This window comes from Pteropus alecto, unplaced genomic scaffold (assembly GCF_000325575.1).
Source record: "Pteropus alecto unplaced genomic scaffold, ASM32557v1 scaffold43, whole genome shotgun sequence".
In the NCBI taxonomy this organism is placed as follows: Eukaryota; Metazoa; Chordata; class Mammalia; order Chiroptera; family Pteropodidae; genus Pteropus; species Pteropus alecto.
The window spans coordinates 5,854,181-5,878,467 of record NW_006435764.1 but is presented as its reverse complement, the minus strand read 5'-3'; the positions used below and the strand labels follow the sequence as shown (position 1 = coordinate 5,878,467).

The window sequence follows — 24,287 nt, the reverse complement described above, 5'->3', positions numbered from 1 at the left end:
CCTTCTTCACCCGTCTCCACTTCCACGGTCGGCCGGGGCGGGGCCAGTGGCGCGCTGGCGTCATCAGCACGCGCCGCACCCGGAAGAGACGTGGCAGCGGAGGGATAATCCAAGCGGCCAGAGCTGGGAAGAACGGAGCTGGAGGTCTGCGGAGCGTGTTGTCTGTCGTTCCGCGCCGCGGAACAGCGCTCGCGCCCGTCGGGACCGGTGCTCCGGTGGATCAGTAACACCGAGAGTGGGGTCTGTGGAGAAAGTGGGGGCGGGGTTTGGAGGGGTAGGACTTGGGAGGGGCCCCTGGGGGCGGGGCTCGTAGTATCGGAGAGACGCTGATGGAGGGGCCTGGCTGGGGCCCTGAACTGGCAAGGATAAGGGGTCTTAGGCGGCGGGATTTATGCAGGGACCGTGGTCCGGTATCAAGAGGGGCAGTGGGCAGCAATTTGGGGATGGGATGATTTGGAGCAGGAATTTTTGGGCTAGGGGTACAGTATCTAGGGGAGTTAAGAGTGGAAATGAACTGGGCTGGTGAGTGCGCAGTGGTGGCCACCGGAACCTAGCTCCTTACCAACTCAGGCTCCTTCTCCAGGGTCGACCATGGGGCTCTGCAAGTGCCCCAAGAGGAAGGTGACCAACCTGTTCTGCTTCGAACACCGGGTCAACGTCTGCGAGCACTGCCTGGTAGCCAATCACGCCAAGGTGGGGTCTTCGGGGGAGCGGCTGAGCAGGGCACTGGGAGGGCAAGTATTGGCTTCCTCCAAATCCATGAAGAACCCGACGCTAGACTGGAAGCTCCACAAGGGCAAGGACTTGGTTTATTTTGTTCACTGCTATATATCCCCAGCCCTTAAGACAGAATTCGGCACACACTATGTGCTCAATAAATGTTTATTGAACAAACAAAAGGATAAGTCTCCTTTGTGATAAAGAGGTGGTTGGGGGTTAGGGGGCTAGGCTGTGGAGCCCCTGCCCCAGTTGTGACCTCTCTCTCCTACTCCAGTGCATCGTACAGTCCTACCTGCAGTGGCTCCAAGATAGCGACTACAACCCCAATTGCCGCCTGTGCAACGTACCCCTGGCCACCCGGGAGACGACCCGCCTCGTCTGTTATGGTGAGGCCTGAGCACCTTGCAGGGATCAGGATAGGACTGGCTCGGTGACCAGTTTATAGGCCTTCCCTTAGCAACAGGACAGTGGAACACCCCCAAGCTAGGGAGCCTGGAGCCCCAGATCCTAGTCCTGCTGGGTTACTTACGTACTCTGTGAGCTCAGATAAGTCACTTTTCCTTTCTAGGCCTCAGTGTCATTCCCTAAAAATTAAAACGCTTAGTTTCTTCTCTCCAATCTTGAGCGTTGAGCAGAGCCAGTCCAACTAGTGGGTGTGGTGACTGAGTGGTAGCTGGCCCGACCAGCCGTGAGCTGAACACACAGGGCTTTCAGACATCAGGATCCATTACTGATGCCGAGATTAAAGAGAGAAGTGAGTTTGCCACAGTAAAGTCAGCTAAAAGAAGTCAGTGGACATGTGTAATGACCTTGACCTGACTTTTCTGTAAGAGCCTTAGCTCCACCTTTTGAAGGGGCTAATGCAAAAGAGTGAGCTCCACGTATGTGTTTCTTAGTGTGAGTATGTGGGTATACGGGGGTGAATGGGTAATGTTGCGTGTGAACATATGCATACAGGTGTGTTGTGGGGCTGCAGGAGAGAGTGTGGGTGAGTGCTTGAGTGTTAGCAAACGAGTGTAGATTTATGTGAGAGTTAGTATGTCCGTAAGTGTAGATACAACGATAGTACTTATGTTTGATTATGTGTGTATAAGTACATGTAGATGTGTGCCCATGGATGTGTACAGGTATATGTGTACCTGTGTGTATGTCTAGGAAGCTTTTCTGAAATAGTTCTTGATTAGCTATTAGCCCAAGGAGTTTGTGGTATCTTCTTCCCACGCACCCCCACCCCCTAGTGGGCTGGGGAGCTTTGTGGCATCTGCTTTTCGTCAGATGGTGGTAGCCAATAAGGCTGAAGGCTTAGGAACCACTGTTGAAATGGACCTGGGATGAGGATGGGAAGGAGGCAGCTCTGGGCTTACATGTATATGCGCATATATCTGCCGTGAGCTGGGGGCTGTTTTCTGGGCTAGGGGCCCAAAGTGTCTGTCTTCTTCCTCATGCTTCTCCCCTATTTCATGGGCCCTAAGATCTCTTCCACTGGGCCTGTCTCAATGAACGTGCTGCCCAGCTACCCAGAAATACAGCGCCTGCTGGCTACCAGTGCCCCAGCTGCAGTGGCCCCATCTTCCCCCCAACCAACCTGGCAGGCCCCGTGGCCTCGGCGTTAAGAGAGAAGCTGGCCACAGTCAACTGGGCCCGGGCAGGGTTGGGCCTTCCTCTGGTGAGAGTCCCTTTGTCTGTCTAACCATCCATCTGCCTTGGGTCCCACCTGAGCCAAGTGGGTGGGTGAGGACAGCACTGAGCAACCTGGTGACACAAGTTCCTTCTTCCAGATCGATGAGGTGGTGAGTCCAGAGCCTGAGCCTCTCAACACCTCTGACTTCTCTGACTGGTCCAGTTTTAATGGTGAGTGGCGGTCTCCACCTGCTGTTGGGGCCCTTGCTTTCCTGCTCTGCTAACGGCTCTCTTCCTGCCACAGCCGATGGTACCCCTGAACAAGAAGAAAGCGCCAGTGCTTCTGCCGCCCCAGCTTTCTACAGCCAAGTCCCCCGGCCCCCTGCTTCCCCAGGTCGGCCTGAGCAGCACACAGTGATCCACATGGGCGGTCCCGAGCCCTTGACGCATGGTGAGCCGGGGGTTGTCTCGGCCAGGGGAGGATAGAAAATAAGTGGGGCGGTTCATGTGGAGGAAGCTCAGGGGTCCAGAGATGCACCCAGAGGGTCCCTTCCTCTAGCCCCACAATTCTGAGATATACTGTTCGGCCAAGAAGGGCAAGGATTTCCTGCTGTCCCTACTCCCCGTGCTCTGGGCCAGTTTCCCTGAGCCTGTGGGTGCTGGTGACTCTGCCTCTGCAGCCTCCGCCCCGAGGAAGGTGTATGACACGCGAGATGATGACCGGGCACCAGGCCTCCATGGGGATTACGATGATGACAAGTACCGTCGCCGGCCTGCTCTGGGCTGGCTGGCCCAGCTGCTCAGGTACCCAGGATTAGGTGGAGCAGGATGCCAGAAAGTGGGAGGATGGGGAGTGAGAGCAGAGGCCTTGGTCACGACAATTTCATAACCTCGTCCTGGGTAATATCGGTACCTGTTGTTGGGACAGAATGGCAGGGCCTCAGCTTGGCAGAAGTCTGGCTTGGCTCTGCCCTCTCCAAGGCTGTTCCTCACCTGCTACGTTTGAGGTTTGGACTCGTGCTCTTCGAGGCCCCTACCTGCTTTGACACCACCTGATCTTTGTAACTGTCCCCACGCCTGACACATTCCAGTTTCCAGAACATAGTTGTTGCCTCAGCTGGTTGGAGCTGCTCAGTCATCCTTATAGTGGGCAGGGGCAGGGGTGATCATCCCCGTGGCACACTTGAGGAAACGAGGCTCAGGGATGGTGGCGCTGGGGCCACAAGACGAGTGTCATGACCATGGCTTTCCCCCAGGCCACAGGGGCCACCAGGGACTGGGGGCCTGATCTCACTTTCCCCTCATCCCCCCCAGGAGCCGGGCCGGGTCTCGTAAGCGGCCGCTGACCCTGCTCCAGCGGGCGGGGCTGCTGCTGCTGCTGGGGCTCCTGGGCTTCCTGGCCCTCCTTGCCCTCATGTCTCGCCTGGGCCGGGCTGCAGCTGACAGTGATCCCAACCTGGACCCGCTCATGAACCCTCACATCCGTGTGGGTCCCTCCTGAGCCCTCGCTTGTTGCTGGGCCAGCCTAGGACCTGGGGGCCTGAGGTGGGGAGGTCTGGGGGCCCTTCTCTGCTTCTCTCCCTCAGGCCTGAGACACTAAGATCTCAGGCCCAAAGCCAAGTCCACCAGAGTGGCTGCAGGCTGGGCCTGGGGTCCCTACAGATCGAGATTTTGTCTTGACCTGTTTCCCTGGGTCTCCAGACTTCCACCCCCCAACCCATGAAGGAGCTGACAGGTGGAAACAACAGACTTTATTAAAGCACCCAAAGGTGGAAATAAATAACAGATTTTATTGAAACACCCGAAGCCTCCTTTTCCTTCCCCCTTCTCAGCCCAGCCCCCCAGACTCAGTGGATCTCCTCCCGGTACTGGATGGCCAGAAACTCCAGGGACAGGCGGTTGAAGAACATGGCTCCATTGAGCACTGGGCGGAGGAGAGAACCCTCATCAGTCTTCCCCACCCCGCCCCTTTGCAACATCTCAAGGTTCCAAAGCACCCATTCCCCCACTCACTCAGGATGGTCAGGGCAAAGCATCGAAGAAACTTCATGTCTGTCATCTCAGCATAGAGTGATCCCATAGCGGCCCAGCAGATGCTGATTACCTGGGAGAACTATAGGCCCCACCTAGTGGGAGAGTGCCCCCCCGGCACAACAGCGGGGTTTCCGTCAGCCCCTGGGCCTCCCCTGGCCAGCCTCCGAGCCCCTGCCACAGCCTACCATCAGGACAACTGTGTAGCGGAAGCTCATGCGGTCATAGTGGTGGGTGAAGCAGAAGTTGTGCACGTCGCTGGCAAAGACGCACAGGTGTATAAAGAAGAGCATCAGTGCAGCCACGGTGAGCATCATGCCTTGTGGGAAGAAGAGCACAGGTATGCGGTCCCGCCACCGCATCCTGGCAGCCGCATAGACTCAAGTCGCACAGTAGAGCTTGAGCAAGCCGACACTGCCCAGGAAAAGCTTCCGCTTCTAGAGTGCACGGTCTGGAATAGCAGTGGGATTCTAGAACCAGGTGCAAGGGGACAAGATTCTAGAACACAGGCTGGTTCCAACCCAAACAGGAGTGTTTTGTGGTAGTTGGGGGAAGCCCTGAATTGTGGAGGGGTGGTAGACTAAAGATACAGATCAATGGGGGCCTGTCATGTGGATGAAGGGATGGTGTCCCCATCCTGCCTCATACACTTGGGTCCTCTCAACAGTTCCACAGAGGAGTTAGTGTGGGCACGCTACGGGTGAAGAACTGGGGCTCAGAAAAGTGTGTGGGGATTACGTCCCAGGTCTCATCTTAGCCAGATGAGAGATTGGGACCCAGATGTGTAGGGTCCCAATCTCTCATCTGGAGGGCGTTCCCACGTGAGGCCCTGAATATCGGTCTCTAGGTATTTGCTTCAGCCCTAATGGGGAGGAACCGAGGGAAGGGAAGGGACACAGATTTCCCATAGCCAACCAGGGACCTTCCCTATGCCATCCATAGGTGTGGCCCCGAGAGCAACTGGCTTTTTCCTCCTCCCCAGATGTTCTCCAGGGACCTTATGCTGACCAGCTTTCCCCTCTCTGCCACCTTCCAGCACTCAGAGCATCTTCAAATCTGTCGCCTTTGTCATTTCAAGAGTCCAATGAGAAAGCTGGGGCTGGTGGCATAAATGTTACTTTATACCCAAATCTGAGGTACAGAGAGAGAGAGTGTCACTTCAAGCTTTCACAGCCAATGAGTGAAGGAGTCAGTACTGAGACTAAGACCTAGTTTTACTTGAGGTTGTGGAATAAGCAGGGACAGAAGACAAGAAGAAAACATTTCCTCACTATATGTAAGAGGTAAAAACTGCAGGACTATTAACAATAAGCTAGAAAAAAATGGCCAGAAATGGTGTGGAGGGACATGCAAGCTCCTAGGAACTGAAGTTGAAGAGGGAGGACTTGATGTTGAACTTCGTCACCCCCACTGCCTCCTGCCTGACTGCCCCAGGTTAGGTTCCGGGTCAGGCCAAGACCCAAACTCTTCTGCTCTAAGCAGTGGAGTTAGACCCTGACCTCGCCACCCATGCTTGCTGCCCAGTGTCAATCACAACAGCCCCTCAAACGCCCATCCTAATGAAGGGGTGATTCCCCAATGCCCAGCCATGGTCCCACTGCTGAAACAATTGTTTGCATCTCAGTTCTCATTTGAATATAAATGAACTTTTTTTTTTTTAAGTTGAGGCAACCTCTCTCCCAGACATATTAGCTTGTTAATATGGGATCTTAAAGCAAGTGTCCCAAAGTTCTTGCTTTTTTTTGTTTGTTTGTTTTTTTAGGCGAGGCAACTCTTGGTTAACCTCACAGATTGCAAAGACCTTGTCAGCTTACAATTCCTTATTTTTATTTACCTACTTATTTATTTATTTATTTTTACGCCTATAGCACCTCATCTTCTTAGGTGGTCTCCCATCCAAATACTAACCAGGCCTGACCCTGCTTCGCTTCTGAGATCACACGGGATCAGGCTTGTTCAGGGTGGCATGGTTGTAGACACAAATGAACTATTATACATTAGGGCTCCTAGCTCAATGCCATTTAAAAAGTTATCCAAGTGGTGTGTGAATATGTTCTTATAACAGATTTACATACTACACAAGTATACAGAAAACGGAACTACTGAGGTAACTCCCTCAGCAGTTTGCTGAGTGGGCCTCTTTGAGTGGTTCTTTTGGGAGGGGGGGCATTTCTTGATGTAACTTTATGCACCAACATGCACATACATACACATGCATAACAACATTTTTAAAAGCCTCATCGTATGTATTTTCAGAAAGTTAGAAATATGATATCAATATAGAATGAATGTGTAAGTTAAAGATATATTTAATATAGGATGCACATGTAACTAAGATGTATTAACTCATCAGTGAGGGGGTTCCCCCTCCGTAAGGTGGTAATGCATCTTGAAGAGCTGCATATTAATAGGCATTTAAAGAGGAATGTTAGAATATAACTAAGTTAGATACAAAACCGGTGTCCTACAGGACGATGAAAAATTTAATAAAAATAACGAGGTTATTTTTTCTGCTGGATATGTTTTGTATCTCTCCTGGAAAATACCTAATTGTAATTTTAGAGTCTGAATCCTTAATAGTAGATAGCAAAATCAAACTAATGTACATTCCTGTGGGTAATAAACCTTGGGCAGGCTTGTGAAATAATGGCCCGTGTGACATTGGAAGGACATACTACGTCCTTGGTTGTTTCCAAATTTTGGATAATTTTTCTTAGTACTCTGCAACTTTTTAAAAAGTTCGTAGGATTCTTGGAGTTGATCTAAATCTTTATACTCTTCTTCATTTTCTTGAGATTATAGCTTCATAGGCTAAAATCCATACACGTATTTTTTTAAACAGCCACTGAACATCCCATAGATTCAAGGATGAGCAGATTTTTTTCTGCAAGGAACCAGATAGTAAATGTTTTAGGTGTTGCCAGCCATGTGATCTCTGTTGCGACAACTCACCTGTTTGTAGAGAGAAAGCAGGCATGGATAATGTGTAAACAAATGGCATGGCTGTGTTCAAATAAAATTATAGACACAAATGTGATTTCACATAATTATGAATTTATGAACATTTTTAAATCGAGATGTTGACATATAAATATACAACACATTTGTATCTATGTTGAAGTGATCACAATAAGTTAACATCCTTATGGTTACGATATTTTTTTATTGTGATGAGAACTTTTAAGATCTGCTTTATAATTACATGAATTTCATGTAATTTTCACTTGTCATGAAATGTCATTATTTTTTTCAACAATTTAAAATGAAAAAGAAAAATCTTAGTTCACAGGCCATAGGACAACAGCTGGTGGGATGTGATTGGCCCTCAGGACCTTGCCAAAGAATAAACAAAGTTGTTGCCTTTCTACCACGACCGCCCCCCTCCACCTATCAATCATAAGTAATATTTCAAGGACCACGTGGATAAAATCGTTTTCTCCGTTCAAACAGCAGGTCTCAGTTTGAACTCCAAGTCATTCTCGTCCTCTTGAGCTTTTCACCGTTTACAACTGCATTTTTGTCCAAATCAGAAACCCGAGAATTATCCTCAACATCTTCACCCAACTCCTCACTCAGCACATCCTATCAGTCACTTAAGAACTGCCGAATCTGTCTTCTAAACACGGTACGTCTAAGTGCACCAGAACTACTTGTGGACTTTTAAAAAAATAAGTTAGCTAGGTCTGGGGGGAAGCCCAGAGTTTTAAAACGCACCAGTTTAAGTCTGAAGGCAATTCTGAACCAAGCCTCGAAAGACACCGCGCTAGAGGCACCGTGCGGCGTACTGTACCGTGCATTTAATCTTCGCAGCCCCCTGTGGAGTGCGTACCCCAATTTTAGGAATTGAGGTGGAAACAGCCGCTGCCCAGGTAACGAGGCAGTGGGCAGGATGCCAGGCACACGCTCTCTGGCTGTTAAAGCCCGCGCTCCAACCACTGCATCTAGGGACATATTCCGCGGGCTCTTGCCTGTGGGGGTGCGGGGGTGCGGGGTTGGGAGCCGCCACCCATCTTCCCTCTACGAGGGCAGCAACCTGACTAGTTCCCCAAAAACTTCCACTGGAGATGCTGGGGGAACCCAGGGCTCTTCCGGAACCTCTTTGTTCGGGGAGGAAACGTACGGAGGAACTCTAGTCTCGAAGGACCCACGGCGGCAGGGGAACGTTTCACTTGAAGGACTGTCTCATTGCAACAACAACTTTATGGTTCCCGGAAGTGGCTTCTCCCGGTCTCCTTCCCAGCTGGTGGGCTGCAGGTGGAGCGATGGCGGCGGCAGCCGCTGGGCCTGGCCCGGGGTCTGGACCTGGGGACTCCCCGGAGGGGCCCGAGGAAGAGGCTCCGGAGCGTCGGCGGAAGGCGCACGGAATGCTGAAGCTTTACTACGGTCTCTCAGAGGGGGAGGCTGCGGGGCGCAGCGCAGGGCCGGACCCCCTGGACCCGACAGATCTCAACGGGGCGCACTTCGACCCGGAAGTGTATCTGGACAAGGTAGGTGTATGTGGGGGAACCAGGCCCCCGATATGCTGCACCCCCAGATCATGCCTCCGACTTTGTTGTGGGGGTGAAGGAAACGGGTTCACAAGAGGAAGGCGACCCTCGCCCAGGACGACCCACGGCCTGGCAGTTGGGACAGAACTGGAGTCGGGGGCGTGGGCGGAGTTGACTGCCCTTATGTGGAGTCTGAGGTCTCCTGATGTTCTGATAGGCCCGGGATAGGGGGCGTGACCCAGACGCCGACTGGCACAGGACTGGGACTTAGCTGAGTCTGGGGATTTCAAATACGGACAAACCCCACATAGGGTCCCCCAAACCTAGTAACTCCAGAGCCATGCCACTTATAGGCTCCGTTTTGGGATTCCTGACAGGGGTGGGATCAGGGTTTTCTTGCACCAAAAGCCTTCCAGTTAGGAGGAAGGCGGGGGGACATGAGAACCCTCAGACCTGAATACTAACCACCCAGTTTTCTTCAGCTACGTAGAGAATGTCCCCTGGCCCAGCTGATGGACAGTGAGACGGACATGGTGCGGCAAATCCGGGCTCTAGACAGCGACATGCAGACCCTGGTCTATGAGAACTACAACAAGTTCATCTCGGCCACAGGTGATTCCCATTTGACGCAAGTCTCAGAGTCCCAGCTCCCCCAGTTCCTCCCCCTGTGCTGGGGAAACTAGCAGGGGATTTAGAGGGAGGAGACCCAGATTCCAGTCCTGTCCTGACATTAATCCACTCTCACCTCTGTCAATCAGAGCTTTTGTGGTCAGAAGACTATAGAGATAATAGCTCCTCTCAGAGGGTTATTTTAAGGACCAAAGAGGAGAAAGGACAAATGAAATTTTAAAATAAAGTGAATTTATCTGAAATCCTCAGAATCCCTGACACTAAGGATGCCTCAGTAGGTGTTCATTTCTTTCATTAGTGGCAGCTTTCTTCTGTGGTCCAGCTCTGTCTTGAGGATGGGCATGCCTCTTTTTTTTTTTCTTTCTCCCTTTCTCTTTTTTTTTTAATTAAGCAAAGAGAAAATGTATGACATTAAGAGACACAAAGATCATGTTAAGAGTTATTTTTCCTTCTGTTCCTTTTATTCTCTCTTCAAGACAGTGCTAGACAATGTTCAGCTGTCTTCCATAGTAGCTTCTGTCTTGTGTTGGTAGAATGCACTACTCAGACTTTTGTAATAATTTTGGACCCGCATGTACTTAGTCCTGGAGGCAGATCCCAAGGATCTGCCTGCTGTCCATGGATTGTTCCGTGAACCTCTTTGGGGTGCATTCTGGTGTCTCTCACTCTGCTAGTGTCACAATGGTCAGTGTAATAACACTTTGTCACTGTTCTTTTATCTGATTTGAAGCAGTTTCAGTAAATAGATACGTTTCTATTTGCTAATACCAGAATCAGACAACAAGAAACTATAGTTTCTGTGCTGAGAAATTTCTCACAGGAATTTTGCAAACATTACATTTTTCTATTTGTTAGAATATGTATAATGTTTTGACACTTAGCTCTTGCTTAATAGGGATGATTTGGTATTTTATCTTTTTCCTAAGAAAGGGAGAAAACAAGAAAGTATGGTTTAGTGTCAGGGATTCTAAATCTATAAAGGCTATAATTCAAGAAATATTCACTGAATGCCTTTCTGTCTATCTCTCTCTCCCTCTCTCTCTCTCTCTAATGCCAAGCGCTGTTCTGCACTTTGGGGATATAGCAATGAACCAGCTAGATCAGGCTCCTGCCTGGAGCCTACGTTCTAGTTGGGGAGACAGACAATAAATGAGTACACAAATTAAGGTGGTAGTAAGTGCTATAAGAAAAAAATAGGGTGAGAGGAAAAGAGTAACATGTGTGGGGGTCCACCTTTACCTAGGGTAGGTATGAGAAGGTGCCCCAGAGGTGGTAACATTTGAGCGAGGTCTTGATGAGAAAAAGCCAGGCATGGGGGACGGAGGCTAAAACAGCAGGATTACAGGCTTTGAAGAAAGAGCACGCACCATGTATTCACAGTGCAGCAGGGGGTTTAGAGAGCAAGGGAGGGGAGGAGAGTGGTAGGTGACTAGAGTAGAGGGTTAGTGAGGGCCAGATTATGTAGAGACTTGTAAGTGGTCGTAAAGATCCTGCTCTTTACTCAGATGAAATGAGCAGAAGAATGGGTGACTTGACTATTGTTTCAAAAGGACCCCTTTGTCCACATGGTTGAAAATGGACTTTAGGGAGGCAAGGGTGGCAGAGATACCCATTGGGGGGCTATCACGGCAGTCCAGGCAAGATGCTGATGGCACAGACCAGGGTGTCAGCAGTGGGAAAGTAGAAAAGTGGAGAGATTCAAGATTGTTTGGAATTAGCTGAAGGATCTGGAGTTCAGAGAAGGCTAGAACTTGAGTACATGGAACAAGACGAAATCTCCTAGGGAGAGAGGGGACCGAAAGAAGAGAAGTGGTCCGTGCACGGAGCCCTGGGGCATCCTGACTTTCAGAGTCAGGAAGGGAAGGAAGAGCTCACAAAGGAAACATGTTTGGGGAGGTTTGAGGCCAACCAGGAGCCCGGATGTCTTAGAAGCTAAATGAAGAGAGCATTCCAAAACAAGCATTTGACAAGCTTGGACAGAACATTAGCATATGGAGTGCTTATCAGTGGGCAGGGGAGGGGGAAACTGCAGGAGTCTTCGGGTTTCTTTCACTTAGTGAAAACAGGTTACTAATGTAGGTCTTCAGCCTCTTGGAACTTCCTATGTGAGAACAGAATGGCATCTTTTGTTATAATATTTAGCTTTATTCCAAGTTCCTGAAATAGCTCCAGATCAATAAAGATAAAATGGATGTCTTTTGTTATTTATATAATAAGCCCCTTTCTACCACTCTTGAGTGTATGTTAATGAGGTGATTTTTTATTTTATTTCTTTTACTTTTTTTTTTAGGTGAGGCAACCTTTGGTTAACCTCACAGATTGCAAGGACCTTGTCAGCTTACAATCCCTTCCTTCCTTCCTTCCTTCTTTCTTTTTTTTATTTTTAAATATTTTAAAAACAAACCAACAAATAAATAAGGTGGTCTTCCCAGGTGGTCTCCCATCCAAGTGCTAACCAGGCCCGACCCTGCTTAGCTTCCGAGATCAGATGGGATCAGGCTTGTTCAGGGTGGCATGGCCGTAGACTAAAGAGGTGATTTTTTTTTTTGGAAAGTCACATGATAACCGAGGGATGGGGACAGGTGGTCAGGAGAACCAACCACTTGATTAGACAGTTGAACTTTCAGCCCCAACCCCAAGGCTTCCAGGGAGAGGAGGGAGGCTGGAGGTTGAGTTCAGTCACCAGTGGCCAGTGCTTTAATCATGCCGATGTGATGAAGCCTTCATAAAAACCCAAAAGGACCAGATTTGGAGAGCTTCCAGGTTGGTGGAGACACGGAGGGGTTGGGAGAGTGGCAGGCCCAGAGAGGGCTTAGAAGCTCTGTGCCCCTTCTCACGTACCTTGCTCTAAGCATCTCTTCCATCTGTTCCTGAGTTGTCTTCTTTTGGTATCAACTGATGATCTGATAACTGTTTTCCTGAGTTCTGCAAGGTGCTCTAGCAAAACTGATTGAACCTGAGGAAGGGGTCATGGGAGCCTCCGATTCATAGCTTGTCAGTCAGAAACACAGGTGACAACTTGGACTTGCAATTGACATCTAACTTGGGGTGAGAGTAGTCTTGTAGGACTGTGCCCTTAACCTGTGAGATCCAACATGAACTCCAGGTAGATAGTGTCAGAATTAAGTTTAATTCTGCAACACCCAACTGGTGTCTCAGAATTGCTTGATGTGTGGAAACCCACAGTCTGGTGTCAGATGTGAAGTAATGTTGCAGCGGAGTGTTGAGAGTACAGGAGATACACAGAAGTATGTGTGTGTATGTGTGTGTGTGTGCGTGCATGTGTGCGTGTGTGTTTTATAGACACCAAAGTACACGTAATGGAAAAAAATAGATAAATTGAACTTCATCAGAATTAAAATCATGTGCTTCAAAGGACACTGTCAAGAAAATGATAGGACAGCCCACAGAATCAGAGAAAATATTTGCAAATCATGTATCTAATGAGGATTTAATGTCCAGAATATATATGGAACTTTTACAACTTAGAACTAAAAAGACTATGGTTCCATAGTGTAGCAGTTAGCATGTGTGCTTTACACGAAGAAGGTCTTCGGTTTGCGCCCTAGTGGAGCCACAGTCCATGGTCTACAGCCATGCCACCCTGAACAAGCCCGATGTCTGATCTCAGAAGCTAAGCAGGGACAGGCATGGTTAGTACTTGGATGGGAGACCACCTAGGAAGACCAGGTACTGTAGGCATAAAAAAAAAAAACTAAACTAAAAAGACAACCTTATTTAAAAATGAGCAAAGGATTCAAATACACATTTCTCCAAATAAAATGTACAAATGACAAATGAGCACATGTAAAGATGCTCGGCATCCCTAGTTATTAGGGAAATGCAGATCTAAACCACTGAGATATCATCACATACCCAGTAAGATTTCCAAAAAATAGAATATAACAAACGCTGGTGAAGATGGTGAGGATTGGGAACCCTCATACGTACCTGGTGGGAGTATAGGACGGTGTCCCCGAAAACAGTTTGGCCTTTTCTCAAAAACCTAAGCATAGAGTTACCATATGGCCCAGCAGTTCTGCTCTTAGGAATATACTGAAAAGAACTGAAAATGCATGTTCACAAAAAACATGTATACAAATGATTATAGGAGCATTATTCATAGTAGCCAAAATGTGGAAGCAATCCAAATGGCCACCAGCTGATGAATGGATAAACAATGTGGTAGATCCACACAATGGAATATTATTCATAAAAACATATGACGTGCTGTCACATGCTACAATGTAGACGAACCTGGAAAACATGGTAAGCGAAAGAAGCCAGACACAAAAGGCCACATGTTGCATAATCTCATTTATGTTAAGTGTACATAATAGGCAAATCCACAGAAACAGAAAATGGATTAATGGTTGCCAGGGACTGAGGCGTGGCAGAAATAGGGAGTAACTACTGAGGGATGTGGGGTTTCTTTTTGGGTGTATGGTTTCTTTTTGGGGTGAGGAAATATTCTAGAATTGATGTTGGTTACACAACCTTGTGAATATACTAAATATACTGAAACGCACTGAATTTTGCGGTATGTCAATTATATCCCGACTAAAAAAACGAAAAACCAAACAGATGTCAAGCCGGGTGTGGTCTACAGGCTATACTCTGCTGACCTCTGCCCTAAGCATTGCGTGTGTTTATGGTTTAATGCATTTATCTGTTTAATAATCGGAAAGCTCCCAAAGGCTGCGCAGTGAAAACCCCGTCCCCTCCGTTTCCCCAGCGAAAACAGAGACATCCAACAGTAAACTTTATTGAGACGGTCAGGCACACAGAAAATGCACTGGTCCTAAATGGGCAGCTCTGTGGGTTTCACAAATCGAAGACCGGTATGACCAGCAAGGCTGTCTCCAGCTGGTTACTGCCCACTCCTGTCCCTGGGTAGCTAGTTGTTGTTGGCCCCAATAGCAGCTGCTTTTCTTAACAGGCTTGAAATGCTTCAAAGATATACAGTGTATTCTTCATTACTCAGTGGTATGGATGTTTGTTTGTTTTTTTTGGTATGGTGCCACTTTTATTTCCATTTTAATGGCTCTGTGTATATGCAGTCAGCAACAATGTCACCAGTACTGGGTTTTCTTTGACTCTGTTTTAATGGCAACTTAGTTTTTGGATTTTTTTTTCCTTTGGAAGTCAGACTCAGGTTTCCTTTTTGAGGTAGCACCTGTGTGCCATGGGCCCAAACAGCCACTCTAGAAAGAATCTGCTCTTCTGATAGTAGCATTTGTCAGACCTGGGCCGAGGTTGTGTTGCGGGGTAAGTGGTTTGTAAGTGAAAACAAGAACTCAGTGGGGGGAGATGAAACGCCTCATGAACTTTCAAGCCTCTCCATGATCATCAGCCCGTGGTCCAGCGTGTCAGCTTCTATCTTTTGCCTTTGCTCTGCTTTTACTGTTTTTAACTGCACACTGTGCTATGTCCATTAGTTCACTGTCCATGAGTTGGCAATGCAGTCATCATTTTCCAACAAAATACAAGCCACTTCAACCAGGGGCCCCAAAGAGTAGTATAAACATTTCATATTATGTGACTTAAATTTCCAGTTAAGGGTCAGTGGTCTTGTCCTTTAAGACTGTGTTGCTAACATGAAAAGTTCATCCTGCTGATTGACCGTCTACCTTTTCTTGTAATTTTTTTGGTCTCTTAATTGCTTTGCAGATTTTAGCTCTGTGGGTTCTTGCGCAGTTTTTTTCTTCAATTTTCTCTGCTATTTTATTTCCCCTGCAATTTTTGTGTCTCTTTGTTCCCTTTTATTTTCCTTGTCTTTGTTGTTGACACTTCACCCTTCTGGCTGTCTCCCCAAGTTGGGTGCCGCCCCAGTCCTGCTCACAGAATGTTCCCATGGTCCAGGAGCCACACACGGATCAGCTGTGGGTGTGCGAAGGTTCACAGGTAACTGCAGTTAATATTGCCAGATTCCATCCCATAAGTACTCAGCAGGTTGCACAACCACCAGCAAATAAGAGAATACCTCTTTCTACACACTGTGGCCAACACCGTTACTGAAATTTTCGATCTTTGTCAATCTGAGAGGTGAAAACTGGTGTCTCTGTGTAGTTTTAATATGTGAGTGAGGTTGAATATCTTTTTGTGTGTTCAAAAACTGTTTGATATCCTTGTTTGTGAACTGCCTGTTCATGTCCTTTTCCTGTTATTCTATAGAATTGTTCTTTTTCATAATGATTGTTGAGAGTTCTTCACATACTAAGGAAAAGTCACGCTGTATGATATGATTGGCAGTTCTTTTTTGAGTGTCTTTTGATTAAGTTCATGGAGGATTTGGTATATCAAACAATATTATTAATCTTTTCGATGGCTTCTGAGTTTGAGGTGTTTCTTAGCAAGAACCTTTCCATCCCTAATACTTAAAAACTCCTCTATTTTCTTCACATACTCTTGTGATTATGTTTTTAAATGACATTTAAACTTTGATCTATCTGCTGTGTGTGTGTGTGTATGTGTGTGTGTGTGTAAGGAGTGAGGTCTGAATCCCACTATAGTTTTGTTTCAAATGACTTCTATTTGTCCCAACACTATTGAATATTTCATCTTTCCCCACTAACTCAAAATGCTATCTTTATCATAATAGTGAATTTCTTTATGTTTCTGGATTTTTAAAAACCTTCTATTTTGTCCAATTGATCTGTAATTGTTCATGTACCAGTGCCACACACTTTAAATTATTATGATATAAAGTTGTACAAATGTTTTAAATTATAGTAAGGCTAGTTCCCCCTCACTACTTTTCACTTCCAAAATTTTCGTGTATTCTTATTTTCCATCTGAACATTAAATTATATTTTTCAGAAGAATAAAAAATGGTCTCTTAAATTTTTATTGGATCAAGTTAAATTTGTAGGGAGAATTGACATGATACTGGACTTCTTATCCAAGAATGTGATATGTCTTTTCACTTCTTCAGGCCTTCTAGTATATTCTTTGGTAACATAAAGTTTTGAACATTTCTTGTATTTCCAGATATTTTGATCTTTTAAAATTGCTATTGAAAATGGGTTCTTTTCTTCTAGTGTTTCTTCTAACTGGTATGTGTGAATACTGTGAATACTGTTGCTTACTGCTACTGATTTCTTTTATTCATTTCATACTCAGTCACATTATTAAATCCTCTTATTTGTAGTAGTGTTTTCAATGACTCTTTAGGGTTTTCTAATTATACAATTATATGCATATATATAATCTGCAAATAGTGATAATTTTACCTCCTTTCTAATTTGTGTATCTCTATATTTCTGGAGTCTAACCAGGTTGGCTAGTATCCCCAGAACCATATTAGACAGAAGAGGTGAACATGGTCGTTCTGGCCATGTTTCCGATTCTGATGGGATGCTTCCAGCATTGCCATTTGGGGGGGAGAGAAATATTCCGCTGTTCATAATTTATTGAGAATGTTTTTTGAATCAAGAATAGATGTTGAATTGTCTCACATCTGTTAATATAGTGAATTAAGAGTTCTACTATTGAACTATCCTTACATTCATGGACTAAACACCACTTGAATATATTTTGTCAATTATTTTTGTAATACATTGCTGGATTCTGTTTGCTAGTTTATCTGTACATTTCCATTTATTTATCTAATTCTCCATTCATAAAAGATAAGAATGTGTCATTTTCATTTTTGAGCTTTGTCGTGTTTTCATGTCAGTGTTTTGTTTGAGCCACAGATTGATGTGAAAGCTTTTCTCATTTTCTCTTCTGGAGCACTGCTTACATAGCGCATTGGGACGAGCTGTCTCACAGCTGTGGCAGCACCCCGGTGACAGCCTCTGGGTCTGGCACCTGTGTGTGGAGGGGAAGGACAGTCTTTCTTTGAAAACATTCTCTATCCTCCATGTCTATGTTTTCTGTTCTTCTGGAATCCAGTTAGATAAATTTTATTTTTGTAGCAAGTTATCTGTTTCATCCAGGTTTTCAGGGTGTTTTTTTTTTTTACATGGAATTGAGCAAAGTTATATCTCGTGATTCTTTTGTGTATTTGTGATTATTTCTCCCCTTATTTTTTATTTTGTATTTTTCCCTTTTAAAAATTAAGTTAACTAAAATTTTATATATTTTATTTTTATTTATTTTTTCAGTGACCCTGATCTCTGATTTATTTATTCTTCCATTTAAAAAATGTTTTAATTTCTGCTTTTAGCTTTATTAATTCATCCTTCTGCTTTCTTTTGAAGTACTTTTTCTAACTTCTTGAGTTGAATGTTTATTCTGGTTTATTAATGTAAGAATTTAAGACTGATTTTTTTTCTGAATATATGTTTAGCTGTATCCTATAGGCTCTGATTTGTAGTTTTTTCATTGTTGTTATCTTTTACGTATACTTCAATTTCAGTTTTGATTTCCTTTTTGACCCAATAGCTGATTAAGAATGAGGTTTGCATTGTGATGAAAATGCCGTCTGCACAATTTCAATTTATTTGTAAATTTATTGAGATTTTCTTTATGATCTAGTATGTGGTAAGGTTTTGGTATATTCTGTGGAGTCTTGAAAAGAATTCAGTATAAATCAGGTAGGTGGACCATATTGGTTATTTAGGTCTTCTATAGTTTCACATAGTTTTTGACCACTCGAATCAGTCATGGATTGATAGAGGTGAATTTAAGTCTCCTGTGATGGAATGTTTCTCCTTCATCCCGGAGAAACAGTGAGCAGGAGCTGAGAGACCTGGCAAGGAGGACAGCGGGGACGGCAACGGGAGGGGTGTAGTTCGATGGCATGGTCTTCAAAGAAGCTGGGATCTTGAAGGGAAGAGGAGAACCTATCTAAAAGTGTTTTGGGGCGGGGCCCAGAGACACCAGGGAGAACTGCCTCCTGGTTCTCTGTCGGAAAAAAAGGGAAAAGACCCTTCAGAGAAGATTGGCCATGTTCTAGAAGGCGGAGTGAAAGGGCTTGGGAGGTCTGGAAAGGAGATAAAGAAGAACAAGTATTTATTGTCTCCCCCGTGCCAGGCAATACACAGCATGGAGGCTGCCCCTGGGGACACGCAGACAGGTCTTTGCCAAGTGCCCTGTGCCCTTTTTTGGATCTGGGCATACTCTCTGGGCAGGGACTGCGGCTCCATGGGCCATCTTCCCATTGCATCAGGGCTAGAGGCACAGCATGGGTGCTCAGAAAATGCCTGCTGCACTGACATGACCCAGCTCCCTGACATACTGTGACCGAGCACCACTGCAGCCCTTATGCACGGAACCATCAGTGCCACCCTTGAGTAGCAGCTAAGCGCATTTGGGAAGGGGGTGTGTGTGAGAGCATCTGGACCGTGTCTCAAGCCGGGTGCTGCTGCCTCTACACCCCTCATCGTCTCCTTTTCCCTCTCCTTTGCCCTTGCCCTCCCAGACACCATCCGGAAGATGAAGAACGATTTCCGGAAGATGGAGGACGAGATGGACCGGCTGGCCACCAACATGGCAGTGATCACGGACTTCAGTGCGCGTATCAGCGCCACGCTGCAGGACCGCCACGAGCGCATCACCAAGCTGGCAGGTGGGCCCCGCCCCAGAGCGGGTGCTAAAGTGGGCGGCCCTTGCGGCTTTGGGGCTAAAACCACCGGCCCTCATCCCCCAGGGGTCCACGCGCTGCTGCGGAAGCTGCAGTTCCTCTTCGAGCTCCCCTCGCGCCTCACCAAGTGCGTGGAGCTGGGCGCCTACGGGCAGGCGGTGCGCTACCAGGGCCGCGCGCAGGCGGTGCTGCAGCAGTACCAGCACCTGCCTTCGTTCCGCGCCATCCAGGACGACTGCCAGGTCATCACGGCTCGCCTGGCCCAGCAGCTACGGCAGCGCTTCAGGTGTGGCCCCGGACCCTCATCGCACGCCGCTGGGCTCCTGGGCCTGCCCAGAGCTTTCCAGTTTCCCTCATCCCCAGCCCGAATTCCATTTTCTTGCCCTTCCCTGCCATCTTCCCCCCCACAGGGAGGGCGGCTCGGGCGCCCCCGAGCAGGCGGAGTGTGTGGAGCTGCTGCTGGCTCTCGGTGAACCAGCTGAGGAACTGTGCGAGGAGTTCCTGGCGCACGCCCGCGGGCGGCTGGAGGAGGAGCTGAGAAGCCTGGAGGCCGAGCTGGGGCCTTCCCCCCCAGCCCCAGATGTGTTAGAATTCACCGACCGTGGTGGCAGTGGCTTTGTCGGTGGCCTCTGCCAAGTGGCGGCGGCCTACCAGGAGCTGTTTGCGGCCCAGGGCCCAGCGGGTGCTGAGAAGCTGGCAGCCTTCGCCCGGGAGCTGGGCGGCCGCTACTTTGCGCTGGTGGAGAGGCGGCTGGCGCAGGAGCAGGGTGGCGGTGACAACTCGCTGCTGGTGCGGGCGCTGGACCGCTTCCACCGACGCCTGCGGGCACCCGGGGCCCTGCTGGCTGCTGCGGGGCTGGCCGAGGCTGCCACGGAGATCGTGGAGCGAGTGGCCCGCGAGCGCCTGGGCCACCACCTGCAGGGCCTGCGGGCGGCCTTCCTGGGCTGCCTAACCGACGTGCGGCAAGCGCTGGCGGCACCTCGCCTGGCGGGGAAGGAAGGCCCTGGCCTGGCCGAGTTGCTGGCCAATGTGGCCAGCTCCATCCTGAGCCACATCAAAGCCTCGCTGGCTGCTGTGCATCTCTTCACTGCCAAGGAGGTGTCTTTCTCCAACAAGCCCTACTTCCGGGTATGGCCTGGCCCTGGGCTTTTTTTCTTTTTTCTTTTTTGGGGTATTCTTTTATTCACGCTGCAGGTTGGCAGTTACCAGGCATGCAGTTCTTGTCCCCACACACTCTGGATATGGTTTCAGGCTGTCATGAGAAAGGCTGGTGCAGCCTGGAGAGGTGGGGAAAGCTCTGAGGGCATCTGCAAGCAGAGTCGCCAGTGCTGGCTCAGTCTCCTGTACGCCCTTCCCTAAGCAGTAGAGCTGCTCTGCAGTATTGGAATGTAGGAAGAAGCCATCCCATTGAGAGGGAACAGGGCATGTAGGGTCCCAGCAGAGGGTCACTAGCAGCCCCTGCCTGGAAAAGGGGACCTGCTGTACATCCAGGCCCCATCTTCTCACAGGGTGAGTTCTGCAGCCAGGGCGTCCGTGAGGGCCTCATCGTGGGTTTCATCCGCTCCATGTGCCAGACAGCTCAGAGCTTCTGTGACAGCCCTGGGGAGAAAGGGGGTGCCACGCCACCTGCCCTGCTCCTGCTCCTCTCCCGCCTCTGCCTGGACTATGAGACGGCCACCATCTCTTACATCCTCACCCTCACTGATGAACAGTTTCTGGTGCAGGTAACTGCCAGCTCATAGCAGGGCAGGGCACGGTGGTGCTAGGAACTTGGGAGGCTGGACAGTGCCCTCATGGTCAGACTCAGGCCAGCTGCCTGTGCCCAGCCCAACCTGCCCCTTGCCCAGCCTGCACCGAACTCATGGTTGGCAGTGGTCTCTGAGCCTCCCCCAGTACCCACTGCCTCTGTGTCCTCTGCATCCCTGGCTCAGGACCAGTCTCCAGTGACACCCGTGAGCACATTGTGTGCGGAGGCCAGGGAGACAGCACGGCGGCTGCTGACCCACTATGTGAAGGTGCAGGGCCTGGTCATATCGCAGATGCTGCGCAAGAGTGTGGAGACACGGGACTGGCTCAGTACCCTGGAGCCCCGGAACGTGCGTGCTGTCATGAAGCGGGTAGTGGAGGACACAACAGCTATTGACGTGCAGGTGCTGCCCCAGGTTGGCCAGGGGAACCCTGCTGCAGGCTGGGGGTGCTGGGGAACAACCTTCTGAGGATCAAGACAGTGGGGACCAGGCAGTGCGTGCAGTCATGGACTTGTTCCTCTTCAGCCTTGGATTGTGGCATCACCGCTCCCATTTCACCTAGGAGGAGGCTGAGGCCCAGAGTAACCCAGAAAATCAAGGCCCCAGTACCAACTCTTACGTCCCATGTTAGCCCCACTCCACCAGTTCTGTAGTGACAGGGCACCATCTAGGTACCAGGCCCCACCTACCCTGTGATTCTTGTAACAAGTGTGATTCTTATAGCAAATGAGTGTGTAACTTAGGGCATCCTTGGCCCTTGCCTAGGGCACCTGGTGGGCCGGAGGTTCCCCTTGCTCTGGCCTCTTTGCAGTGCCTCCTTCCACCACCAGGTGGGGCTCCTGTACGAGGAGGGCGTTCGCAAGGCCCAGAGCAGCGACTCCAGCAAGAGGACCTTCTCGGTGTACAGCAGCTCTCGGCAGCAAGGCCGCTATGCACCCAGCTACACACCCAGGTCTGTTGGTCAGGGTAGCCCCTAGGGGAATGGACAAAGGCGAATGGGATGCAGGGAAAGGCTCTGAGTGCTCGTTTCTCCCCATGGATACAGGGCAGGCTCTGAATGCTCGTTTCTCCCCATGCAGTGCCCCAATGGACACCAACCTCTTGAGCAACATCCAGAAGCTGTTCTCTGAACGTATTGACGTGTTCAGCCCTGTGGAGTTCAACAAGGTCCCGTCCCCAGTGGCCCTGCCTTCTAGGGTCCCTTGAGAAGTTTGGCTGAAGCAGCCTCCATACTGGTCCAGAGAGCCTTAGGACTCTGTCCCCCTAGTCTGTCTCAGGGCTGTTTCTTGGAGTGACTGGTGGTCCAGAGCCCCACAGCCACCATCCATGGCCCTCTGCCCTGACCTTCGTGTGCTCCAGCCTGAGTCTAGGTGCCAATCTAGTATGCCTCTTTGGCCCTTGCTCTTGTCCCCATAGTAGTCCTGGGTTCTCTCCAGGGATTCCTGTTCGCACCATGGTCTCTGCTCCCAGCACAGCCCAAGCTCAGGGACCTGGTGTTCTAACTCAGTAGGCCTCCCCCTCCCCATGTCGGTGGTGATCTCAGTGTCTGCCTCTGCTGGGTGGTGCTAACATTGCATCCCTCCCTCTTACCTAGGGCTTCCCACCCCATCACAGCTATGGCATTTTATTGCCTCCCTGGCCGCTGCCCAGAACGTGGGTCCCCCTCTGTAACATCAGCTATTGTGGTGCTGCATCCCTGCGTCTCTGTCCCTTCCTACAGGTGTCGGTGCTGACCGGCATCATCAAGATCAGCCTGAAGACGCTACTGGAGTGTGTGCGTCTGCGCACCTTTGGGCGTTTCGGGCTGCAGCAGGTGCAGGTGGACTGCCACTTCCTGCAACTCTACCTGTGGCGCTTTGTGGCGGACGAGGAGCTTGTGCACCTGCTGTTGGATGAAGTGGTGGCTTCAGCTGCCCTACGCTGTCCAGACCCAGTGCCCATGGAACCCAGTGTCGTCGAGGTCATCTGCGAGCGCGGCTAGGCCCGGCTACTTGCCAGGTCGCCCTGACCCGCATGTCCCCTGGTCTCCCGCCTGCTGGGCCCTTCCCCTCCGGCCTCAAGACCCGCCTAATAAAGACGTACTGTCTCCTCCCTCTCGCGTGCTGGGGCGGGACTTGCTGGGGGTGGAGTTGTGAGGCTGAGGCTTAGGAGACGGACTCCGAGGCACTGGCGTCAGACTCGCCCCCAAGAGTCGATTGGCTGGTCTGCTGGGCCCAGGATGGACCGGGGGCGGGCCCATTTAAAGACCAGTGGACAAGCGCTTTTGCTGTCCGAGCTCAGATCCCTGACAGGTGCAGGCGTAGCGAGGACGGATCTCTCCCGTCACTAAACGCGTCTCCTGGGGGATGGGGTGGGCTTTGTTTCCTTGACCGACTTTCGTGAGCCCCAACCTCCCGGCGAAGCGGAGACCATGGCCCCTCAGGGCTCCCGGGCCCCGCTGGAATTCGGGGGACCCCTGGGTAATGGCGCAGAGAAGGGGGGCCTGGGCCCAGAGGCTTTTTGAGAGGGAAACGAGGGGTGGGCTACGAGCAGGGATAGAACACGATCGAAAGATGGAAGGCTTTGAGGGGCATCCGGAGGCAGAGGGCTCTGGGGAGTGTCTGGAGAGGGAGCTGAGGAAAGACCAGCTCTGGGGGCTGCAGAGCGGGCGGGGGTTTGTGGAGTGGCGAACAGGATCAGGAGGGGATCAGGAGGAGGGTCTACGAGGGGACCTGGAGGCTGGGACCAAGATGGAAGTTATTGAAGGAGGCTGAGACCGGGATATGGAAGAGGGCAATGGGAATGCTGAGGGGGCCCTGGAGACAACCGGGCGCCTGCGGAGGGTCGGGGGCGCGGGGAGAGTTGGAGAACGGATACCCGACGCGATCGTCCCCCTTTCCCAGGCGCTGCGGCGCTGATGCTGCTACTCCCTGCTACCATGGTCCACCTGCTCCTGGTGGCCCGCTCGGGCCCGGCGCGCCTCCTGGGCCCACCTCCCTACCTGCCAGGACTCGAGGCTCTGTGGAGCCCGCGGGCGCTGCTGCTGTGGCTCACCTGGCTCGGCCTGCAAGCGGCGCTTTACCTACTGCCGGCACGCAAGGTGTGGACTCGGCCTGCTGGGAGGCGTGCGGAGGGAGGGGCTCGGCGAGAAGAAAGGCGCTCTCAACTCTTACCAGAGACCCTTTGTGCCCACAGGTGGCCGAGGGCCAGGAATTGAAGGACAAGAGTACCCTGCGCTATCCCATTAACGGTGCCTGGGGGATGGGTCCTTGCGCCGGAGTTGCGTGGCTGGGGTGGAGCTTCACGCCTGGTGGGATTAGGCCCCGGCTCCGAGCTCGGTTCTGTGCCTCTTTCCCCTAGAACAGACCTCGGAGAGCTCACTGTCCCCGTCCACGCGTCTTGTCCCTCCACCCCTACCTACAGCATTTGCTGCTACTCTATGCAACAGAGCAGTGGCTGGGGTGATCTGAAAGCCAAGGTGTCAGCCTAAGGGCTTGGGACGAGGTCTGAGACCTCCCTGGGCTTTGAGGGTGTGTGTGTGTG

At 49.9% G+C, this 24,287-nt stretch overlaps 4 protein-coding genes and 1 pseudogene across 9 annotated transcripts in view; 3 read left to right on the top strand and 2 right to left on the bottom strand.

The window, feature by feature from the left end:
* The first annotated feature begins 62 nt into the window (after nt 1–62).
* ZFPL1 (zinc finger protein like 1) lies at nt 63–4,140 on the top strand. Of its 2 annotated transcripts, none has more exons than XM_006911124.3 (8): nt 63–240; nt 584–693; nt 995–1,106; nt 2,193–2,386; nt 2,499–2,571; nt 2,645–2,791; nt 3,021–3,144; nt 3,655–4,140. In XM_006911124.3, the coding sequence occupies exons 2-8, from the start codon at nt 592–594 to the stop codon at nt 3,839–3,841; spliced, it is 939 nt and encodes a 312-aa protein (XP_006911186.1). In that variant the 5' UTR covers nt 63–240; nt 584–591; the 3' UTR covers nt 3,842–4,140. The 2 variants fall into 2 exon arrangements, with proteins under 2 accessions (XP_006911186.1, XP_015444322.1); XM_015588836.2 differs by lacking the exon at nt 63–240 and adding an exon at nt 303–359.
* TMEM262 (transmembrane protein 262) lies at nt 3,992–6,039 on the bottom strand. 2 transcript variants are annotated; one of them, XM_015588838.2, is made up of 3 exons: nt 4,560–6,039; nt 4,386–4,453; nt 3,992–4,264 (listed from the first exon to the last, which is right to left on the bottom strand). In XM_015588838.2, the coding sequence occupies exons 1-3, from the start codon at nt 4,731–4,733 to the stop codon at nt 3,997–3,999; spliced, it is 510 nt and encodes a 169-aa protein (XP_015444324.1). In that variant the 5' UTR covers nt 4,734–6,039; the 3' UTR covers nt 3,992–3,996. The 2 variants fall into 2 exon arrangements, with proteins under 2 accessions (XP_015444324.1, XP_006911388.1); XM_006911326.3 differs by having other exon boundaries at nt 4,188–4,264; nt 4,354–4,453.
* Nucleotides 6,040–6,230: 191 nt separating this feature from the next.
* LOC112479258 lies at nt 6,231–6,349 on the bottom strand (annotated as a pseudogene).
* Nucleotides 6,350–8,402: 2,053 nt separating this feature from the next.
* Nucleotides 8,403–22,857, top strand: VPS51 (VPS51, GARP complex subunit). 4 transcript variants are annotated; one of them, XM_025046213.1, is made up of 10 exons: nt 8,403–8,858; nt 9,341–9,470; nt 18,856–19,002; nt 19,084–19,303; nt 19,428–20,145; nt 20,526–20,741; nt 20,949–21,179; nt 21,596–21,717; nt 21,811–21,932; nt 22,486–22,623. In XM_025046213.1, the coding sequence occupies exons 1-9, from the start codon at nt 8,634–8,636 to the stop codon at nt 21,893–21,895; spliced, it is 2,094 nt and encodes a 697-aa protein (XP_024901981.1). In that variant the 5' UTR covers nt 8,403–8,633; the 3' UTR covers nt 21,896–21,932; nt 22,486–22,623. The 4 variants fall into 4 exon arrangements, with proteins under 4 accessions (XP_024901981.1, XP_015444346.1, XP_024901982.1 ...); XM_015588860.2 differs by having other exon boundaries at nt 8,412–8,858; nt 21,845–21,932; nt 22,486–22,856; XM_025046214.1 differs by having other exon boundaries at nt 8,415–8,858; nt 20,949–21,167.
* Nucleotides 22,858–23,003: 146 nt separating this feature from the next.
* The window catches only part of TM7SF2 (transmembrane 7 superfamily member 2), a 4,579-nt gene continuing 3,295 nt past the window's right edge, over nt 23,004–24,287 (top strand). Inside the window, exons 1-2 of the mRNA XM_015588863.2 lie at nt 23,004–23,844; nt 23,940–23,994. Coding sequence (XP_015444349.1) covers nt 23,662–23,844; nt 23,940–23,994 — 238 coding nt within the window. The 5' untranslated portion in view covers nt 23,004–23,661. The remainder of the gene's footprint in view (nt 23,845–23,939; nt 23,995–24,287) is intronic.

Bases quoted from the DNA above. Each gene is read 5' to 3' on its own strand.
- ZFPL1 (XM_006911124.3), top strand. From the start codon at position 592: ATGGGGCTCTGCAAGTGCCCCAAGAGGAAGGTGACCAACCTGTTCTGC. The intron at 694-994 runs GTGGGGTCTTCG...CTCCTACTCCAG, and splicing joins TGGTAGCCAATCACGCCAAG to TGCATCGTACAGTCCTACCT. The intron at 1,107-2,192 runs GTGAGGCCTGAG...ATGGGCCCTAAG, and splicing joins GACCCGCCTCGTCTGTTATG to ATCTCTTCCACTGGGCCTGT.
- TMEM262 (XM_015588838.2), bottom strand. From the start codon at position 4,733: ATGCGGTGGCGGGACCGCATACCTGTGCTCTTCTTCCCACAAGGCATG. The intron at 4,454-4,559 runs GTAGGCTGTGGC...TGGGGCCTATAG, and splicing joins GCTACACAGTTGTCCTGATG to TTCTCCCAGGTAATCAGCAT. The intron at 4,265-4,385 runs GTTTCTTCGATG...TCCTCCGCCCAG, and splicing joins GCTGAGATGACAGACATGAA to TGCTCAATGGAGCCATGTTC.
- VPS51 (XM_015588860.2), top strand. From the start codon at position 8,634: ATGGCGGCGGCAGCCGCTGGGCCTGGCCCGGGGTCTGGACCTGGGGAC. The intron at 21,718-21,844 runs GTCTGTTGGTCA...CTCCCCATGCAG, and splicing joins GCACCCAGCTACACACCCAG to TGCCCCAATGGACACCAACC. The intron at 21,933-22,485 runs GTCCCGTCCCCA...CCCTTCCTACAG, and splicing joins GCCCTGTGGAGTTCAACAAG to GTGTCGGTGCTGACCGGCAT.